The sequence below is a fragment of the Abramis brama genome (genome assembly GCF_963993115.1).
Source record: "Abramis brama genome assembly, chromosome: 13".
Lineage (NCBI taxonomy): Eukaryota > Metazoa > Chordata > Actinopteri > Cypriniformes > Leuciscidae > Abramis > Abramis brama.
The window spans coordinates 22,779,053-22,802,623 of NC_139975.1; the positions used below are offsets into that span (position 1 = coordinate 22,779,053).

Sequence of the window (23,571 nt, forward strand, 5' to 3'; positions counted from 1 at the left end):
CACCAAGTTTAAAGTTTTAAAATATGTTCATTTTCAACAAGGTGAGCATGGACAAAATACTTACAGTATATGTAAAATAAGGCAAAAATGAAACAACAAATCCAAAACAAATGGATTTGTTTTGCAATTACAACAGCTGTAAATGAGTGCAACTAAGAGTATGATACAGTAAATTATCAAAAAAACAACAACAAAAACTTTGGCACTGCCATTAACATATATACAGCAGATTGATATGAAGCAAAGAAACTGAAAATCAATTCAAGTACCTCAGTAATAAGCATTTAACACAACCGTACTGGTGCCAAGTTTTAAAATTAAAGTTACTCAACATACTTGCAGTTAAAACTCTTAAGTCTTTTAAGAACTTTAAGTCATTTGGGTCCTAAACATCATGAGATCTAGAGCTTGTTTTAAAACTATTATATACTCCACAACTTGATTGAGATCAGGTCATATGTAGTTATTGAAAATATTACATCTGGATTATTCTCTTTGAATAATAATGCTGCAATCAGGAAAAACAGTTGGGGGAAAAAATCGAATGTTATATCAACAGATTTCTCTTCTAGACTAAACACAGATGGCATCTGTTGAATATATATATATATATATATATATATATTTTTTTTTTTTTTTTTTTTTTTAATAAGACGGTTGATAAGGCTGAATGAGTAAACAATACTTGTAAACCATCAAATAAATCAAAAATGAATAAAAAAAAAAAAAAAAAACTTACTGAGAATCGTTTCATTTCAACACTGTAAACAACACAGATAAACAATACAGAGATTATTCTGATAACTTTCCGCTTTAAATTGGGCTATGTTTGACCCAAAAGATTTTAAAACAGTGTAACTTTGGAAACTCGATACGATGAGACTTCAGTGCTGCAAACACTGAAAGACAAAACCACATAAAAAATCCATGAGCCATCTACGGACATTCAGTAAGAGGAATCCCAAGCGGAACTCAGCAGAAATCAAAGGAGCCGGTAGTGAGTAAATGATTCAGTGGATCTGTACGGCCTCCATTTAATCTGTCACGCTGTCAACATTCACAGGAGCTGAAGGTGTGTGTTGTTGTGTCTGCTGCCGTTCCGTGCCACAATCTCCTGGATGGAGATGTACGTCCCCGCCACAAAGCCCACAAGGCCAATGAGGCTGATGCCGATGTCCTTGACCATCACCCAGAGCTTCATGTCTTCATTATGGAAGGTGATGATCTGAAGCAGGGGAGGAATGATGAGGGCCAGAGCGCTGCTACTCACGGAGCCCACCAGAGAAATGACGAGGTCAAGCTCCGGGATCAATATGGCGAGAACACCTGTGGTGAAACAGCAAAGGGAATATCAGGTTAAACTGCGCCACCACTTCCAGCAGAGAGAGAGAGAAAGAGAGAGAGAGAAATGTAAAGAATCAGAAGCTATAAGACTTTTGATCGTCTTTGGAACACAACTGAATATATTTTTGAGAGTTTTCTGTTCCACCATTCAAGGTCTATTCACCCAAAACTCTGATGCTTCAAAGCATCAAAAAGAGACTGTAAAAAGAAATCCATATGAATTGAGCAGTTTAATCCAAGTCTTCTGAATAGACATGATCACTGTATATGATGAAGAGATTTAATTTAGGCTTTTATTCACATATAAACATTGATCAGCAAACATAAACAGAAGCTCAACCGCACTGCTTGACGCACAAGAACAAACCTCATTGGTTCTTGCAGAAGCTCAAACGTGCTGCGTAACACGAGAATGAACCTCATTGGTTCTTGCAGAAGCTCAAACGTGCTGCGTAAAGCCCAATTTATACTTCTACGTCGAACTCGCGCCGTAGCTACGTCGTAGGTTGCATACCCTTCGGCATACCCTGACATGCACCTCTCCAAAAATGTAACAATGCGTCAATTCTACACGGACACAAGCGCTGTGATTGGTCTGTTAGAACCCCTCCCTCGGGTTTCACATGCTCCCTCTGCATGTGTAATTGCGCGTCAATGCGGACAACGACGCAGAAGTATAAATGAAAACCAACACGTAGCCTACAGCGTAGAGGCTCCGGCGTAGGTCCGACGCAGAAGTATAAATCAGCCTTAACACGGGAATGAACCCCATTGGTTCTCGTGCAACAAGCAAACATTCTTGAGCTTCCTTGACCAAATCTGAATGCTATTTGTAAATTTACTGATCAACATGTGAATAGAATCCTAAATGAAATCTGTTCATCATACAAAGTGATCATGTCTATGCAGAAGACTTGGATTAAACCGATTGATATGGATTTCTTTTACTATCTCTTTATGAACGATTCAAAGCGTCAGATTTTTGGGTGAATACACTTTCAATGGAGGGACAGAAATCTCGTAATTTGTGTTCCGAAGATTAACGAAAGTGTTATGGGTTTGGAATGACATGAGGGTGAGTAATTGATGACTGGATTTTAATTTCTGGGTGAACTAAAACTTTAATGTCGATGAGTGCGTTTCATGTTTGGGTGAGGACAGTGGCCATGCTGTGTGGTGCTTTGGGAATGAGTTATCTTGATCTGTTGCTAAGGGGATTGAAGTGGGCATGGAAAGGCTCTGTTCTCAACCAAACAAGCCACCTCTGATGTCTGTCCCTCCCCTCCAAATGTTCCTGTTTTTCCCACTATGCACGGCGGGAATACACCGCAGATTTTAAATCTTCAAATGCTCACATTGCAAATTCCTGTCTGTCACACATGAACACACACATTCGAGCGCACGGCGCACTTCCTGTCACTTATTATTTTGTAGGGATGGTCGGCTTCTCATTTGACACATAAGATTCTTTCAACCAGGGAATCCGGCAAATCAGCATTGTAAGGTTCTTCTTTTCGAAGAACGAGCCTTTGTTTGAGAGGTGTTGTGGCCAAATTAAAGTCCAAAGAAGACAAATAGTCCAAATGGGTTGAGATGTACAGGTAGGTCACTTTGAAGATTTGAGAAGCGCACACCAAGCAGCTTACAAAGCAGGCACAGGTGACAGATCCCCCTATGGGACCTAGAGCAGAACAAGGCTTTAAAAGCTGCAAAGTAAATTCACATTAAGGAAATGTGTTGGATCAATTGATGGACCTACTAAGCTCGGCTCTTCTAACAAACTATATTGTACGGGCGTTTTCGGCCTGTTACTTAACTGTTCTGGACTATGATGATAGAGGACATGAATTTGCAGAAAGATTATTGTATGGGTCAATGACCTGATGCTATTAATTTGTTCACAAACACGTTGAAAATGCAATTTATACATACACACATACAATGATATGAATAAACATCTTCTATGATGAGCATGTTTTTCATTTCTTAATTATATTTTGAGGGAATAAAGTCAAACATTTCAGAGTGATTTAACTGATTTCATAAAGACAAAAGCATTCATTATAATAATGAACATTTTGAAAAGAAAACTGACGTAAGTTTGGCGTAATTACAATTATTTAAAAAAAGTAATGTGATTTGATCATTTTTATAACAAGGCCAGGTTAGTTCAGGTTGTAAAATGAAAAACATGTAAAAACACGTTTTTAAAAAGAATGATTAAGATGCGTACGCTCACATGAATTCAAGGTGTAAGGAAACTGTTAGAACTTTTTACTTGATGGTTACACCACCACATGACATTTTCAGAGACATTAAATTTAAAACTTTTCTTGAAGATGGTATAAAAGTGTTCAAAAACCATATGAAACCATCATAAATGTATAAAGGACATTTCCAAAAAACGTACGTGTTTTAGACTAGATTTAAAAAAAAATCATGAACACTCATATCTGTTATTAATTAAAGCCATTCTGCTTTATTACTATGAAAAAAAATATATCTGAAGAGGTTTGAGATCCTCTTTAGTGAACATTTTGCAAAAATTTAGTTTACAGATGGCACAGTGCCCTACATCTGACATTCAAATATCATTCAGTAAGGAAGATTTCACAGAGCCTGTTTTAGACAACAGCTGGAGCTCTACCGCCACATCCTCACGTCCCAGCTCAGTGTTTTGTAATTCATGTCCTTTTCCAAATTTTAGAGATCGAGGCCAGCTCTGTATCGAGGACAGCTGCCATCTGGTTTCCCTATACTCAGCCGGCCACGTCCCCAGTCCTGTATCATTGGATCCACATCCTAAAATCGAACGATCCACAGTAATACCACTAAAAGATGGTGTTTAATCAGACAGGCCCATCCCTCTCTGCCATTACGGACGTCAGGCACATCCCAGGTTCGAGCGAGTTTCCCTCATCCATTTCTGAACTCATCTCAGGCTCACCTTGACATGTCAATGAAACCACGACTGGAGTCAGCACATTTCTCCTCTTGGAAAGGGAAAGGGCTATGCTTTGTCAATTGAAGGGCTTCTAGATTAATGAGGTCTGCCACTTTATTACATCTATTTTTATAAAGGCAGTTCTCGCACAGTAAGCATTTGATTTGCACGCACAGCAAGTTTGACAACTGTGCTTTGAAGCAAACTGATTTATGTTTGGAAGAGTATGAGAAGCCCACTTTCAGACCTTCATAGAAACTCAAAATGTGTCTAGCGAAAAAGGTGTAGAGCAACAGAGGATATAAGAGCTGTTGACAATGGACCATTAATCATATTTAATCCCAGAGCACAGTTTTATAGGGTCAGCAGCACAGTATGAAATTCATTATCACATCCAGTGCATATCAAGCACATTTACTAGTGTAAAATGCCAAAAGCAGACTAGACTTTTACTCTTTCTAAAGAAAATGTGAACGCCTATGTGTAACTTGACATAATGCTATGGTTCATGTCCTTTTTTCAACGCAATCTTGTTTTATGAGTTCATCAAGGTGCATTATTTGAGCTGCAAATCAATGTTTAATAATAATATTTACACATTATTATTTTTCAAATAAAATAAATTAGATTATTTAAATAATATCGGTTCATCTGTTTATGTTAATATTTGTCATCAAATAATCAAGGCCAGAATCACTGAAACAAATTCAGATAATGCTATTAAGTCACTTATGCTCTCATTCTGCATTTTTTTAAATTATATTATTACAATTTAAAATAACACTACTATTTTATCCACTTTATCCATTTCATGGTGAAGCTGAATTTTCAGCATCATTACTCCAGTCCTCTGTCACATTATCCTTATAATTTGATGCTCAAGAAACATTTCTGATTATTATCAATGTTGATGCATCTAAACCATGATACATTGTTTTAGGACTCAATTTATTTTAGCACTTTAAATATCTTTACTGTCAATCCAATAACTTTTAATGTAAATACATTTATTATAACAATCATCACATCAATGAATAGATAATAATATAATGTCTCATGTAGATTTGTCTAAATAACTCTAGTATTTGATGCAGTAGTTAAAATCAGTATCGATTCCATTGAAACAACATCATTATCGAAAGTATGTCTGCTTCAGGATGTATCCACCCATCCAAATGTTCCCTTTATACTTGTGACCACATTTAGAGGAGGTAATAAACAACCAACAGCCTGTTTGGTGATTATTAGTCTTGGTGGTGACATTATGAGATCCTTGGCTTTTTGTTGCAAATTACAATGCAAACAACACTACAGGACCAGGAATGAGCTAAAACGAGTCTCAAGGTAACAATATCCGAGGCTATATATATATATAACATATCCTCAGTCTCCTAATTACCAAATGCAGAAGACCTCAGGGACACATTTCACAGCTGTAAACACACAAGACATATGGGCATATCTGCACTTTTCAGCACTCAGAGACAACAGAGCATGGCAATGTCAGCTCTGGGTCAGAGCGAGGGAGTCCACATAAAGTGTCTCACCTTTGACAACACATCACTTCAAAATATTCCCGGCTCTGATGACCAGAAAATTGGTTGGTTGACGTTGGAGCATGGCCAGGCTAATTTGTTTATTTCAGGCATTGAAAGTTCCAGGGTTATCAGACCACACAAGTGAGAACTTAATAAGAATCCAATTTACATTCACGCACAACGTGAATCCCCCTTTGCCATGTGATGATTTCTAGGGGCGTACTGTGACAAAACTACAGAGGGGAGTGCAAACACTGCAACAAATAACCCATTATCCCCTTCTGAACAACTCCTGACTGTCAGACAATGACTGTTTGAAAAATAAATAGAGGCTCATCACGGGTTCATTGTCAGGAGTAATGAATGTTCGCGTCAAGGAAGTATCTTGAAAACACTTGAAAAGTACTAAGAATCCATCTGATATTCTGGAAAGAAAAAATTTTAGCTCTATTTATAAATATCTCTCTTCAGAAGATCACATAGCACGACAACACACGGTAGGCAGCTGTTGGACGCAACACAGGCCTGCATCACTTTAATGAAAGTTTGCTGCTGGCGATCATATGACTCACTGCATACGCACCACATCGAATCTCAGACTAATGTTTTGACATGTGCTCCTTGGAAAGTGAGCCAGCATTCATATAAATCATATAACGCACCAAAAGCTGAAACTGCTTGTCTATTACGTTATTCAGGAGCCACAGACTGGCTGCACAGAGAGAACATTCTAGTGCGAGGAGATCTTGTAAAACTTGATAGAGAAATGAATACATATATATTGGCAATAAGTCCATTGAGATGTTCTCAATGGATCCTTTCAGTCCATTAAGAAGGCCTGTTGTCAGTGGCCATTATGTAAAATTAATAAGTTCATCTCAGACATATCAGTCATGAAGAAGCTATTTATTTCTCAGCAGCAACATTTTAGAATGAGCAACTATTAAACTGTCAGAGGGACAGAAAGGCACAAGGAATATGTTGTGTGGAATAAAAGAGCCTTCAAATACAGGAGGAAACTCAACACAACACCTCATTACAATGTCAGGGACAGTTGGCGTCATTGTAGACTTGGAATTAAGCCTTTTTCCCCGTTATTATTTGATTAACGGAATCGGACACCAGTTATCTTGCCAAGAAAAATCTTTATTCGTCAGCATAGGAGAGAAACTTGAGAAGATGTTTATCTGCCGTAGTACAGTAAGACTGAGCTTATATATACACCACTGAGTGACTTTCAACTTTCTTGTAAGGTAGAAAAACATGTTGCTTATGTTTAAAAATGGAACGTATACCTCATGCTTACACATGGTAAAATCCACTTTCCATATTAAGAAACTATTTCTCAGTGTACATTTGTGGTACATTTGCATCAGTTGAGAAACATTCCTTTCCGTATAAAGAACATGCCAATTGTACACATTTAATGTATCATCATCATTGGAACATCTCTGCTCAGTGAACGTTTCATTGCACGCATACCTCCAAGCAAAATATATAACTCTCCCAGCTTCCTTCCTTGTGTCTAAAAAATGTGTCTATGCAATCTATAGTCTAACTCATGCATTTTAAACTTCATAAGATAACACAACTGATTATGAATACTAATAAAGAATAATAATACAGATACATAATATTAAATAATGAAATTATATTAAAAGATGAAATTTTAGTCTTTAGTCATGAAAGCTGTGGAATAAGCCATGAAAAATAGGAAAGACTTTAGAATAACACAAGACGAGTCACTCGTATTGTTTCAAATGGGGAAAAGTGCAGTGTTCAATATGGCAAAATAAGTCCCGCCTTCTAAATAAGAGCCATTCGCCAATTGGTAAGGTCATTGCGTCACTGAAGCTGCTGTTAGAAGCTCCGGTTCCTATAGAAATAGATATGAATTTAAATATGAAATTTTATCGTAAGCTTGGCGAACAGTTTTGGAGAATTTGATGTTTCTCCATTCAAAGAGATAGGAGCTGCACTTGCATGCCCGAGTGTTTCAAAGATGACCGCCGAGTAAAATGACTTGTCTTAAAGGGACTTTGGTTTCAATCTCTCTTATGGCAGAGAAGAAAATTCCTATGGTCAGAATGAGGAGAGATACTGAAGCTGAGAATATAAATGTCATTATAAACGGAAATATTAGTCGAATCTCAGTTACAACAATACTCCAGAAACACACTGACAGGTGAATGTACCATCTCATTATTGGATATGTGAAAGAGCTGGGAAAATGTCTTATATGTGCTTGATGTGAACATCATATACTGATGATATATCATTCCTGAGGACTAAAATCGATGTTTGTGTATGTCATTTCATTTGGAATTTCATATGTCGTTTCTATGGAACCTCTCTAAATTACAATGTAAAAACATCTACTTGTACTTATCTTGAGGAAAATTGGTACACAGCTACCTAACAGCACAATTGCTTAAATTACTCAAAATCACTTAGCTGAGGAACATTAGGTCTCCTTTCACTATTAATTCAATACTGAACAATTAAGATTTCTTTAGATTCCTTTTGCTATTTTTAATGATGAAGTCAGCAAAAGGACATATGGGAAAAAGAGGGGGAAATTGGATTATGATATGACAAACTAGATTCAACTAGATCCAATAACTAGTTATTAATTAATTTATCTATCTGCCAGTGCAGATATATATAGTGTTATCTATATAGAATCGATATCTCATATCTCAGAGAGCAACTCTAAAGTACTCTTTAACAACTAAATTGTCCCAGGCAATGGATGTCCGATAGCTGTTTTAGTTTCATATCACTCTTTGATGCGAGTCTTTCTTCTCACATAATAATAATAATAATAAACTGTATTTCATGTGCATTATTTATTCCTTTGACATAGGGCTGCATGATTTATCAAAATTAACATAAATTGTGATATAGGGCTGCGGTTTAAATTAAATAAATGCGTAGTGTGTTTCAGAGTAAAGCGCAGAAGTGTTTTTAGTGTCTCAGAGCGGCTCCGTTCACAGTAAATGCTGCTCCACACACTTTCTGCATCTTCTCTGAGTTTATATTTTATATAGTATATCTTATAATTTTATATAGTTATAATAATTATTTTTATTTTAAAATCAAATTGTGCAGCCCTTAAAACAAGCACAGCAAACATTTTTTAAAATCACATTTTAAATTGCAATTGTGTAGCCCTAATCTGGCAAGTAGCTGCGCTTTATATCTGACTGTACATTATCCCTCACTTAACAGATGAAAAATGTTAAGGAAAATACATACAGTAAAAGGTCAGATGTAAGCAATGATAAGGAGGTCTCTGTAAACGATTAAAGGTCAGATCGTCACATGAACGGTGAGCCTGGTATCACGCGAGTCACATAAGTAGCTTCTAAGACCTTCACTCTTTACTGAATGGCATTTTCAGAGACCTTTGGAGCCGCATGGTTCAGGTGTCTCCTTTTGTTTCAGCAGGACTGAAGGAAGCAGGTTTGGAGCCTCCCCGGGGCTACGGGAGGTCAGTTTCAGCAGCTCCTGAGGTAAAGTAGAGGAACACGGCACAGTCAGAATGCCCTGGTGCTCATGTGTCAGCGTGCTGTCAGCGGTAGCAGTGCATTCTCAGAAAAAGTGCAGGACCAGAGGGGGCTCACGCACTGTCCATTCCACTTTCCATTAAGAGCGCGCACGGGCATGCTTGCACCCTTGGAAACCCAGTAATATCACTCTCATCTTTTCTGAGCTAGCTTTGATGTGCTCTTCTGTGAAGTCGATTTCAAGCAGGCACTCCACTGTGAGAACTGAGCCTTTATAAGAAGTACAAATGGTTTGATTGAGCGTTAATTTCTCGTTTCTACATGTTACACACCCACCAAAATCCTACGACTTTCTTCAATGCGTTCTAAATGAACTTTTGGGGAGCAAGGCAAACAGAGGAACTCTCTGTTCTTATTTCATCCAAACATGAACCAGACAGAGAGGATTCTTAAAGTCTTGAACAAATGAAAGACAGACAGTTTTCTCACCTCCATAAATCAAAGCAGAGACACAATACCGTGACACTTACAGAATTAAACAACTCAGAACGTTAAGCTCTAACCGTAATCCAGCGACGTAGTTTGAATGTAAAATGCCTTTGAACAGCATTAGGAAGCTTGCTAAAAAAACTGAAAGAATTTTTAACTCTGAAGAGCTGTTTTTGTTGTAAATTAGTCATTAAAAGACTGTGTATCATTATTTGTACAGGATGCTTTTGTTCTGAGTAATGTAGAGTGCTAGTAGCAGGAAATATGCGTCACTGTTGTTTTAACAGCAAAGTATGAACGAAGAATGCATTTTATACAGCGTATCTTGTGTGTGCCTGCCACATGTATATCAAGTGCATGTAAGAACTAGATGGGAACGATAATGCCACATCTTACAAGTTGCATGTGCATGCATGCTGTCATGCACAAACAAAAAGAAGGGAATTTAAATTCTGTCAGACCACTATCGTGAGACAAACGGAACCAGGGAGACGAGGTCTTATCTTATAAATGCTCAGCTATGCATGTCCATGTTCCATTATTTATTATTCATCTCTTATTTTTATGGTCCATTGGATATTAAAATATCCCCTAAGACAGATTTGGGCCAAAAGGAGACAATCACAAAGAAAACAATCCCAGAATGCACTGCAATGTTCTAAATGAAAGGAAAGCATCCAAGATGGTTAATTTGAGAGAAATGTTTATAAATAACATTTAATTTAATTTTGAAAAGTAATTGAATTAAAAAAAAAATAATAATAATAATAAAAATGTATTTTACAAAATATTTGCTAGGGATCATGTTTTTTCATGACCGATTCCGATTGCCATTTTTTTTTCCAAGCAAATGGGCCAATTCCAATACTGGTTGCTGATTTTTTTCTCAATGTTTAAGCAAAATGTATTTATTTTTTTGTTTGTTTGCTCTATTACAGGCCAAACTTTTTCAACTTTAGTTAGTTTGTAATGTTGCTGTTTGAGCATAAACAAGATCTGCAAAGTTACAACGCTCAAAGTCCACTCCAAAGAGTTTATTTAACAGAATCCAAGAACTACAACAATTGAATTGTTTGGACTACAATGCGTTTTTTCAGGATTTTATGAAGTCACAAAATTACTAATTTAAATAATCCCGCCCACAAAATATGCAAAAAATGGTTGAGCTGCCTGGTTGAGCTGCATTAGAGAAGACAGTGTTGTCGCTATATTGACGAGATGCTGTTTTGTCCCCATTTCCAAAACCCATTTGTTTGACCTTCCTAAGGCTGATGAAGTGATTAAAATTGATTTCAAACACTGTTTCTGAACATAATAACCCCAACGTTTATCTGTGTGCTGCACATTTTACGGAGAACGGCATCCAGAACCACAATGCAGGCTAGGCACAAAAGCTTCTCCTGAAATGGAGCAGTTCCCACTTTGTCGGGACTAGGGCTGTCACTTTTGTGAAAAAATCCTGTTCGATTTTTGAGACATAAGTGTTCATTGAATCGATTGTAAAATTGATTTTCCATGTCTAAAGACGTTTCCATTTTAAATGCCCAATATAGGCAAATCCACGGACAACAGGCATTAGGATGAACGTAAAGAGGGCGCTTGAGGCGCGCACAAGTCAGCAATATTCCTGATGATTTATTGGCGTGAAGTTTCGTGCACAATGACAAACAGGAGTGCAACATTCTCGAAAAACAATAAGCAGAGTGGACTGCCATAACATCAATGAAAAACATTACTGCAGGCTTCAACATACAGTAGCTGTGTTTACGATTAGAAATGTCAAACAAATTTCGCCTACGTAGGCGACTACATAGCCCGTAGCCCTAATCTGTATCTGTATGCATGAGACTGTCTGAATACCGGCAGAATTCACATTTTTGTAGTAAAAAGAGAAACATTATGCAGAAGTATAATTTGCTGTTATGCGAGTTTGTCACAGCCTACAGTTGCTGTGTGACGCGTGTTCACTGCGGGCGTATCGTGACGAGCTGTTAAAATCGATTCCCCATTTTCGTTTTCGAAACTTGTGTTGGTTGGTCCGATTGATTTTCGAACGTAAAGTGACAGCCCTAGTCGGGACAACCTTTTGTTTATGGATCTCAATTTTGTAGGTCTTGTTATTTGTAGTTGTGTTTTCTATTAACAGTTCCCATTCTAAGTTTTATGTAGTTGCTATGATGTAAGCAAATGGCAAAGCTTTGCCTCCACTAGCCTGCTAACTAACATTACAGTATTAATGTTGTGTTTCCTGTAGCTTTTAAAACCTCTCGCTTTTGTAAGGCTGTTCACCGACCCTTAGGAAAATTAACCATGGTTTTGTGATCGATTACTGTTTGTATAAGGGAATAATAGGAGCATTGTGTATCCTTCATAATAGCTTGGTTGCATGATCTGATGTCTACACAATGCTCTCCTTTCTTCAACCTAAATAAAGCAAAAACACAAGGCGGACAACAGGTGAACAGGACAACAACTTTCATAAGACCTCATTAATCTAAAAGCAAACAACATGGAAAACACTTCATATAACTAGGTCAGTGATTATGAGCCAAATGACAAAAGTTTTTTTAACACCCTTTCAGGGCAAATGGTAGATTAATCTAACGTTCGAGACATACTCTTGTTGCCTTACATATAGCAGAAGCTCATTTCTTAGAGACTTTTAGAGGATGAATAATAATGTTATTTACGATGCACGTCTTTTTTGCAGAGTGACTGATGTTCTTAAAAGGTTTTGAGATTCCAAGAACCACCACTTAACCACTGCATGTTTTATAACAGCAGTCGAATCAAGTATCCTTCAGTCGAGACGTGTAAACGGATGGAAGGCATCATGGCTGTGGTCTCTTCTCAATCTGATAGCTTTAAACTGGATTGACTTCTAAGCAGTGGCGTGTTGCCTTTTTGCCCATCTCCTGTGATTATTTCCACAGCCTTTGTGGATCACGTCCTGTATACAGCTGGGGGGGGGATGGAGGAGTGTGGAAAGATGTAGAGATCTATTTCCTCATTCATCTGGAGAGACACAACTACGTAATCCCTGCTGACACGCCAATTACAGCTCAGAGGATCCATGCTCACAGTGCCCAACATCAAAAAACCTTGAGAAACTCTCATTAGTTTCTGAAGGGAACAAGATGATCGATAGCTTTAATCTTTCAAAAAAGGCCATGTGAGAAAAGTTTGTTGGACAATACAGGACAGGACATACACTATATTGGCAAAAGTATTGGGACACCCCTCCAAATCAATGAATTCATTGCCACAGTTGTATAAAATCAAGCACCTAGGCATGCAGACTGCTTCTACAAACATATGTGAAAGAAAGAAAGCTCAGTGAATTCAAGCGTGGTACCGTGATATAGGTTACCACCTGTGCATTAAGTCCATTCATGAAATTTCCTCACTACTAAATATTCCACAGTCAACTGTTAGTGGTATTATAACAAAGTGAAAGCAATTGGGAACAACAGCAACTCAGCCACGAAGTGGTAGGCCACGTAAAAATCACAGAGCGGGGTCAGCGCATCCTGAGGCGACAGTGCGCAGAAGTCAATAACTACAGACCTCCAAACTTCATGTGGCCTTCAGATTAGCTCAAGAACAGTGCGTAGAGAGCTTCATGTAATGGGTTTCCATGGCCGAGTAGCTGCATCCAAACCTTACATTATACGTTCACGAAAATGAACCAAAAGGATGATGCCAAACAAGATAACCATTCAAAAGTCAGATAAAAAAAAAAAAAAAAAGGAAATGAATCCTTTCATTCAGCAAGAAAGAATTGATCAAAAGTGCAAGATAATTATGTTACAAAAGATTTTCAAATAAATGCTGTTCTTTGAACTTCAAAGAATCCTGAACAAAAGGTATCACAGCTTCCACATATTGAGCAGCACAACTGTTTTCAACTTTGATAATTATAAGAAAGGTTTCTTGAGCAGCAAATCAGCATATTAGAATGATTGACTGGAGTAATGATGCTGAAAATTCAGCTTTGCCATCACAGGAATAAATTATATTTTCCAATATATTAAAACAGTAAACCACAATATTGGTGTTTTACTGTATTTTTGATCAGATAAATGCAGTCTTGGTGAGCATAACAGACTTCAAAAACTAATGTTCAAAAATAGTTTAGAGAAACTAACAGCATCAGAATTCATCAGATCCATTTCTTCTAGTACTAGTTTGTGTTGCTTTCCCACTGGCAAATGATGCAATTAAAGAACTGGCTTCTGTTAGTTACAGGGTTATTACAAACGCCTTACAAGACGGACATATAAACCGATTACCAATTAAAACTTTTTTTCTTTAAATATTTAAGTTAGAAAAAGGCAAAAAAAACTAAAAATAAATCTGGAATATTCCTTAATAAATAATGTTAAAAGTGGGAACATGGCAAAATTGGCACCATCCACTCAAACTAAAGTAATACAATAATTAAAAAAAACATCCCCGTGTTAACTTAATTGAGATATTAAAGTTTTTTTAAAACTATTAAAAAATACATATTATCTATTAACTATTAAATTATGCCTTATTTTTTTTCACAAGTTTACCTTACCTTACGGACAGAGTTTCATCATAATTTAGCCTAGGCATTGTTTCATTCCAAGTCGAAGCACCATGCATTTGCATAAAAAATATTAACAATTTGAACTCAAAAACAACCAAAGATATAAAGCAAGTCATTTGCACCTCAAATATATGCTTCAATACAACAAAAAGCTCTAAGATGTTAATTGGCTATTAGAGAGCATCAATCATATGTCACAGCCAGAACCAAACTATTCACCAATAAGAGAGATATATGGACAATACAAATGCTTCTTGATGACCTTAACATCCACGCTTCAGCAATCGCTCGACATTCAGGTGGAAAGTGACTTGATGTGACTTGCTCTCAATGAAATGGAAAACACACAATGTTCCTCTCAATTTGCACGTCAAATTGTAAAGAATGATAGAGCCTAAAAAAGGAATTAGTAAAAAAAAAGAGGAAAACATAATTTGCAAAGCATTTATGCATTGGTAAACTGGTCTGTGTTCCTTGAACAACACGAGAGCCTGCAAAATGGTAAACAAGCATTGAATAGAGTCTTTAATCCGGTTTCATGTTTCTGTACACCAAGATCTGAAAGCTGAACAGCTAGAACTAAGCACAAAGAGGAAAATAAAACATCAGATCAGACAGGAACAGTTTTATGACAGTACAAAATGAGTCTGAGGAGATTATCAGAAATACAGAAGCAAATGAACTTATAAAGAGTAATGCAACACAGACAAACTCCGCAACTGCTCATGAAGAGCGGATACAGCGTGCAACATTAAATAAGCTTTATCAGTGTGTGTCAGATGATTTTTGTAGTGAATTGGGATTTTCCAGTCTATATATCCCTTTAAGGCATTTAATCTTTAAAATGTTTGATAGAAGAAATGAGCAAAATGTCCTATTTCTGCAGTCCTAAGACTGAACAAACTAAGGCAGTTTTTCAAAGCAGCTGAAGAAGAATCTCTCATTTGAACAAAGACTATCATTCTTTTGTATTATTAAAGGGATAGTTCATAGAAAAATGACAATTCTCTGATCATTTATTCACTTGCATGTTGTTCTAAACCTGCATGACTTTCTTTCTTCTACAAATATCTCAGCGTTCTTTGTCCATACAATGAAATTGTCCAGTGTTGTTTTAGACCCTGCTGACTTACATTAAATGGGCAAAACATTCTTCAAAAAAAAACCTTCTTTTGCAGAAGAATGAATGTAATGAACGTGATATATGTAAGCAAAGTAAATATTGGTGCTACATTCACAATGTGTTACACTGTAAGAGAACTGTTCATTAATTTTTCTAATTAAAACGAGCAACAAAAAACAAGCAGGGGATGTGAAATGATATGATTTACAGATGCTAAACTGGTTATTGCTAACATTAGCCTGAAGTACATAAATGTTACAGGCTAGATAGCCTAGAGAGGGCAGAAACCTGTTGAGTATTTCATGTTAAATAACACAATCTAGTGTAAGTGACATGTAAAGGTAACCCATACTCAGAATTTGTCCTCTGCATCCAAGTAAGTGCACACATATTAGGATTAGTGAGTAGTGAAACGCACACTGCAAGCCGTTGGTTAGGGTTAGGGTTTCAGGTTATAAATTGCCATCTCATGCCATCTATTTTACATTTTGGGAAATTGGTGGCTAATTCATATGAATTTGTACGATTGCATTCATTTGTTTTCATACAATCTGCTTATGCCCCACTGTGCAGACACTGATTTCCAGCATTACTGTCCAGGAAAACTACTCGCATTTTAACCTAATTGCATGAACCATGTCCCACTATATGGAGCTATAAGTTGTCACATTGGAGCCTGCCATTAAAGAGCCTATTAAGTTAAATTTTTAGTTAAATTTAAACAGTAAAACAAATAATAAAATCTATATTAATATAAATGTAAAAAATAACATACAAAAATATCAAACATTAATATACTTACCAGTCACTTTATTAGGTACACCTGTTCAACTGCTCATTAACGCAAATATGTTATCAGCCAATCACATGGCAGCAACTCAATGCACTAAGGCATGTGGACATGAGCTGCGTCTCAATTCGCCTACTTATACTATGCCCTAAAAGTATGTACTCTATTTGTGAAGAAAAAGTAGATACTATTAAATGTGTAGCAAAAGAGTACACAAGCTTTGGGACATATGGCCAAGCGGATCTTTATAAAAGTCCACATTGTTATTGCTGATGAAATATAACACGGATGACAGGAAATATTTGTATTTTTTTTTTTATCAGGTTAAACTTTGATTAGTCACTCAAACCTTTATCTAAACCTCTCACCGTCAGCCGCGCATATCCGCCATGTTTTGTAGTTTTTTAACACTTTTTACTTGTGTCTGTAGTTCCTCCTCCAAAGCGCACTGGGTTGTGGGCAATATTAGCCTTTAGAGTGTGCACGGATCCACACTTTGAAAATCGACAGGAAATAGTAGACCATCCGGGGACTTCTGGCATACTCTTTTCAACATACTATGCTTTGGAACACACTTATTTTAATCTCACATACTGTTGGATGGATAGTATGGACATTGAGACGCAGGGCAGGTCAAGATGATCAGCTAAAGTTCAAAGTGAGCATCAGGTTGGGGAACAAATGTGATTTATGTGACTTTGAACGTGGCATGTTTGGTGCCAGACGGGCTGGTCTGAGTATTTCTGATCTACTGGGATTTTCATGCACAACCATCTTTGCGGTTTACAACCAATGGTCCGAAAAATAGAAAATAACCAATGAGCGGCAGTTCCGTGGGCGAAAATGCCTTGTTGATCCCAGAGGTCAGAGGAGAATGACCAGACTGGTTCCAGCTGATAGAAAGGCAACAGTAACTCAAATAACTACTCGTTACAACCGAGGTCTACAGAAGAGCATCTCTGAACGCACAACACGTCAAGCTTGAAGCGGATGAGCTACAGCAGCAGAAAGACAAACCAGTGCCACACCTGTCAGCTGAGAACAGGAAACTGAGGCTACAATTTGAACAGGCTCCCCAAAATTGGGCAATAGAAGACTGTAAAAATGTTTCCTGGTCTGATGAGTCTCAATTTCTGCTGTGACATTCAGATGGTAGGGTCAGAATTTGGCATAAACAACATGAAAGCATGGATTCATCCTGCCTTCACTGAAAAAAATTATTATGGCCCCAATTAAATTAAGTATAATGAAATTTTGCTCATTTAAATCATTTAAATTTAGTTGTTGACTTTAATAATAATAAAAAAATGGTTTTATGGGAATTACGTGTGTTTTGAACCAAGCTATGTGAATTCATTAGTCAGTAAAAAAAAAAAAAAAAAGTTGGTTCTCTGCGCCTGCGCGTAAATGCACAGATTCTTTGCTGCCATTTCCAGACAGCTTCATGCAGTGCGAGTGAGTTGAAGAATTTTATCATCCATCGATTTGCACAGTAAGTAATATTTCATATTATGTATCACTATTTATTACAATAAACCGTTTGTTGGCTGTACAAAGAAGAATATAAATTGCTCAGGTTCAGAACACGTCTTCCACAGACACCAACCGTCACATAGGCCTAACTGTTACGTCGCATGCGCACATAATTTTACACATAATTCCCAATTTTGTGTCTTGGAATGTACTTTTAGGTAAAAATGTTGCTTTATAAACTTAAAATATACTGTTTGTTTGTAAAGATAGCTCCTATTTAAAAATTGCTTAAACATTTTCTGAGCTCCAGGCCGTCATCGGCCGTACCCGCCGAGAACAGCGGCTTCTAATGTGTCTTTGGTGGTTACATATGAGATATTAATAGTTTTGGAAGGGTAATATTTTATTTTAATAATCTATTATTTGTTCTAGAGCAATTTGCTTTGGCAGATGGCAGTGCTAGCAAAAAAAAAAAAAAGCACCTGCAGCTGGGCGTCTTTAGCTGAGCACCTGACGCTTTTCAGTGGCTGAAAAACACTTTGGTGAACACATGGCCTAAACCATGTCAATTTAGCGTGTGTATACATAGAAAAACAATGGAATGGAAAACATGTTCTGTGTGAAAGGCCTCTAATCGTTACAGTTTGCATGTTGCCAAAAAAATTTAATTCCAGTTGCAATTATGGGTTAGATTGTGCTTCCTTGTACTTTGTCAGTCAACAACGGTGTTTGTGTGTTTTTGCGCTGTCGTATTTTATAATATGTAGAGAATTTCCACAGTTCTTCCTGTCGGTAAAGTTCACAATATAGCATTGGATTTCTGAATCTTTTTGAAGTGAAGTTAACAATTGGGATCCTTTAATTATGTACCTGAAATTATGATCAATGTGATTAATGCAATTATATTTATTACTGAAACATCAGTTCTTTTCGCTAGCTTTAATGGTGTGGTATGTATATATCTTGAACTAGCAGTAATAATCATTGTATGCTTGCTTTCATTTGAGGTGCTCTCTACACGCAGAGTTTCCAGGTTCACATTTTCAGCCCAGTCCCAGAGTTCTGTTCCAAAAGTTTTCACAGTAAGTAATATTTCATTATGGGGCATCATATTCAATAGAGTAAACAATCTGTTGACTGGTTACAGATGTTTTTTTGTTTTTTTGTAGCATAGGTTGACATTGGACGTGAAGCTGGAGTTTTATTCTAACGATCTGCACAGTAAGTAATTTTATATTATGCATTACCACTCATTATAGTAAACAGTCTGTTGACTTAAAGGAGTCATGAACTGCATTATTTTATAATGTTTCCTGGGTTGGACTTATAATGTTAGTATGATTTTTACATAAAAAATTGTCATAATTTAGAAATAAAAGGCATTTTTCCAACCATGATCAAACGATCGGTAATAAAGCAATAATGACACATAGAGCACCCTTTTTAATAGTTGTGTATGAGTCCATCAGTTGTCTGTTTTGTAAAAAGTTAATTTAAAAAATACCATTGATTGTATAGACTTGACAAACAGTTATTAATCAAAAATAATGTCTAATAACAGTTTCTTTTTATTTAACTATAGGACAGTCAAAGAGATGAATTCTTGTCTGACCTGACGATCACCATGGGCATATGCGTGATTAAAAAGGAAGGAGGAGTTCTTGGAGACTATGACAATATTGGAGTTGTTATTGACGGAGTAATGATTCTTGAGGAGATCAAATCTGTTGCACAAGCCTGTGCATTGATGTTGGGTGCAATCTATGTGCTTAAAGGGATGGTTCAGAGTAAATTCAACCTAGGGTCCTTTGCACCATGACCTCGAGCCAAACACCCCCTAGAAGCCTTTTTTCTCTTGGTCGAACATTATTCAAGTTAGAGCTTATTTTGAGATATCAGCCGGATGGCTTAGTGCGGGCGCTAATGGACCCAAGGAATGTATCTCGTAAATTACCCCACTAATAATGCCCAGAATGGTACCAAACTTCTACAGTAGTACAAATAGTTTCTGTACACTACTCATAAAACGAGGCATTGGAAAGTTTGTAAGTACATCAGGAGTTTATTTAAATAACACTTGCCTGATGGCTTGTGCTATCGCTAACCCGGACGCCGAGGTCACTTCCGTGATTTGGGAAAAGCCTGTAAAAGTCCTGGCAGAAAGCGATGCATAAGGATGTAGTGTAACAACATTAGTTCTTTTGGGTAAATACTACAATGAATTTCTCCAGAAAGTCTTTATGCAGATGGATTCTGAAAGAATTTTTTAATGATTCACAAACAAATGTACTATTGGCTGTTACTAAGTTTTTTTTTTTTTTTAGCGTGCAATGTTATTTAAGTGAGTTTTAGCACTGCTGTATTAGGGATTCACAAAAAAAATGTATTGTGGCCTATTGCCACATTAGGGCAATGTTGATATGCTGGATATTTATGTGGCCAGTTGTACAATATGAGTTTTAACATGACTACAGAAAAGGTGTTGTACCCACAAAGAAACTGACTGTTATTAAACATGTATGAATGGTTCAGGCTGTTGATGGTGTAATGGTGTAGGGGATATTTTATTGGCACGCTTTGGGCCCCTTAGTACCATTTGAGCATCGTTTAAATGCAGATTTATTGAGTATTGTTGTTGACGATGTTCATCCATTTATGACCACCGTGCCCATCCTCTGATGGAAAAACTTCACAAAAATGTCACAAAGCTAAAATCATCTCCAACTGGTTTCTTGAACATGACAATGAGTTCACTACTTAGGTGGCCTCCACAGTCACCAGATCTCAATCAAATAGAGCACCTTTGATGGCACCGGGAGATTCACATCTTGGATGTGCGGCCAAAAAATCTGCAGCAACTGCATGATGCTATCATGTCAATATGGACCACAATCTCTAAGGAATGTTTCCAGGACCTTGTTGAATCTATGCCAAGAAGAATTAAGGCAGTTCTGAACGTAAAAGAGTCCAACCCAATACTAGCAAGGTGTAGCTAATAAAGTGGCCACTGAGTGTATATATTATAGTTAATAAATTATATAAAATCACTTAAAGGGGTGGTTGAATATGATTTCACTTTTCTAACTCTAGTTAGTGTGTAATGTTGCTGTTTGAGCATAAACAACATCTGCAAAGTTACAATGCTCAAAGTTCAAAGCAAAGGGAGATATTTGCTTTTAAAGAAATTGCTTTTTAAGGACTACAGCAAACGGCTGGTAGGGACTACACAACATTCCTCCCGGGTTAGTGACATCACCAACCCTAAAATGTACATAAATCCCGTCCCCTGAACACGATTTATAGATTATCAAGACAGAATATGCTAATCAATGACTAGAAGATAACTACACATAAGCTACATAAACTCACCAACTAACCATTCAGAAATGTTATCTACATGTTGTCACTACTTCTTGTGTCTCTCCATCTTTCTGACTTCGGTTTGAACATAAAAGGCTAAAAGTTTGTGAAATTTTCGGTGCATGTCAGTGTGAGGTAAAAGGACGAGCTCTTGAAGCTCCACCCACTGTGCCGGGAGCATCAGCTCATTTGCATTTAAAGGAACAGACAAAAAAACGGTGCGTTTTTGCTCACCCTCAAAAAGTGATAACTTTAACATGCTATATAAAAATATCTGTTGGGTATTTTGAACTAAAACTTCACATACACACTCTGGGGACATCAAATACTTATTTTACATCTTGTGAAAAGGGCATTATACCACCCCTTTAAAACACACTTTAAATACAGCCCTTATGACAACTTTCCGATGGAACAACTATTACCGCTCTCTATACATATTTGGATTTTGTATGCTGATGTTTGTGCCGTGTATGTGTATAAATGTGCATGTTTTGTAACCGATCACATTACTTTGAAGTGATGTTATTCATTTGCACAAGCAGCTCTATAAACATGTTGAATATGCCACCTATATGTCAGTCGGCACAGCAGTGAAGCCCCTTAAGGGTAAAGGATTAGTCCTCTTGTCAAACACAGTGTTCTTGTCTTCTAACGTTATTCTCTGCAACGCATGCTTATTGAATCCACACTATCAGCACAGTACAGCCGCTGTTGGCCTTTGATGGATTCTGCATGCACTTGTGATCACACAAGGTGGAAGAAGAGCCTCAGCTCTGTGTGCTAGATGAAGCCCACTAGCTTCTCTCTGGAGATCTACAAATGAGACGTCACAGTCTTGGTCTCTTCAACTTCAAGACAAAGGCACTCTCAACTACGTCCTGTCTGCCCTCAATGCAGAGTCTCCAGTGTTTGAATTTGGTTTCAGAATAAAAAAAAAGAAAGAACAAAGTTAAGATGCAAATGCTACCGAGTGAATATTGATGCAAACTGCTGAGCAGACAGAAGAACGCTATGCTTTATTCCGTGCTTACACTGAGATCATCCAAATGGACTGAAAACTTCAGGCGAAGCTGCAGTGCAAACCAGGACAAAAGTTGGAAAACACAAAAACTGAGGCATCGAGAGGTTGTCGCAACGAGGAAGTTCAAGATATGGCAATGCCACATTTTAAAAACAAGGAAAAATTGCATATTTATACTTGTATCAGCAAATATATCTTGAATACATTTTTTTCCCTTCAAAAGAACAGCATTTATTTGAAAAAGAAATCTTTTGTCACATTAGTTTTAATCAATTTAATGCATCCTTGCTGAATAAAAGTATTAATTCCCTTCACAAAAAAAGAAAGAAATCTCACTGACCCCAAACTTTTGAAAGGTAGTATATTTTTGAATCAGTTATCAATTTAGCATTTGTATGGCGTTTTGCTCCTTAAGTACAAAAATATGGATTATTATATTTCTTTTTTGCAGTGATAAAAAAAATCAGGCAGACATTATGACAGCTGTGACAGGAAGGACTGTCAACTTAACCATGTAAAGCACAAATGTATTTGCTGGCTACACAATCTTGACCCGAAGTCAGTGACTTTCAAATGGAGGGCGTGATGAACAGCTAAAAATGTCTGGAAGACCATCTGAAAATGTATCATCATTCTGAGAAAATGACAACAGATTGCGGTCAGCACAAGCTCCTGGACATGCCCATTTGTAACTGCCCGGCGCAAAGCATGATGAACTGTGAAGGTGCTTTGACGACATCTTCACCTCATACTCGCATCCTGTGTGTGATTAGTATTCAGAAAGCTGAACAACCCATAATCACAGGCCTTACACCCTACAATTGACCTGCTATAATACAACCCTGATTTTAACAAGAGAAACACTCTTTGGCTGCTTGTTTATTCAGGTTTTGGTTTGTTTGATTTGACGAATGTTTGAAAAATGCATTAATATGTAGTCCACATGTTTGGTTCCCATGTGACACTTGAGACTAAGTAAAGTATGTTAAGATTAACAGGCTGCTCATGCAAGTGGAAGCAGTGTTCAAGACTGCCTCCTAGTGAAGAAAACACTGCAGAACAGCCACCTCACGTGTCAAACAGGAATTAACAATCAAGGGAAATCAATATAACTGCAAAAAAAAAAAAAAAAAGACTAACCCCGGATATTTCTAAAAATACACTTAAAGGTCTGGGATGTAGCTGTTGTGCTGAAAGTAGAGTGGTTTGATCAAGCACATGCCATTCACCGATATTTTTAAAAAAGGAGCTAAACCTTCATCTACAGCAAAAGAGGCACGCTCTCATGTCCATTACATTACCTGCCCACCTTCTTCAACCCCCCTACACTCTCCAAACAAAACACAGAGCTCATTTACTTTCAGCACTCCATCCGAATATCTATCACAGGGCTGAGTCACA

The 23,571-nt window shown here is 37.2% G+C and overlaps 1 protein-coding gene and 1 long non-coding RNA gene across 2 annotated transcripts in view; both read right to left on the reverse strand.

The window, feature by feature from the left end:
* Positions 1-255: 255 nt before the first annotated feature.
* slc36a1 (solute carrier family 36 member 1) overlaps positions 256-23,571 on the reverse strand; it is a 37,890-nt gene continuing 14,574 nt past the window's right edge. The window contains exon 12 of the mRNA XM_084133694.1: positions 256-1,326. Within this exon, the coding sequence (XP_083989820.1) occupies positions 1,058-1,326 (269 nt within the window). The 3' untranslated portion in view covers positions 256-1,057. The remainder of the gene's footprint in view (positions 1,327-23,571) is intronic.
* LOC311095241 lies at positions 16,615-20,576 on the reverse strand. Its single transcript, XR_014608802.1, has 2 exons — positions 18,565-20,576; positions 16,615-16,856 (listed from the first exon to the last, which is right to left on the reverse strand). It is a non-coding gene; the product is annotated as an uncharacterized lncRNA (long non-coding RNA).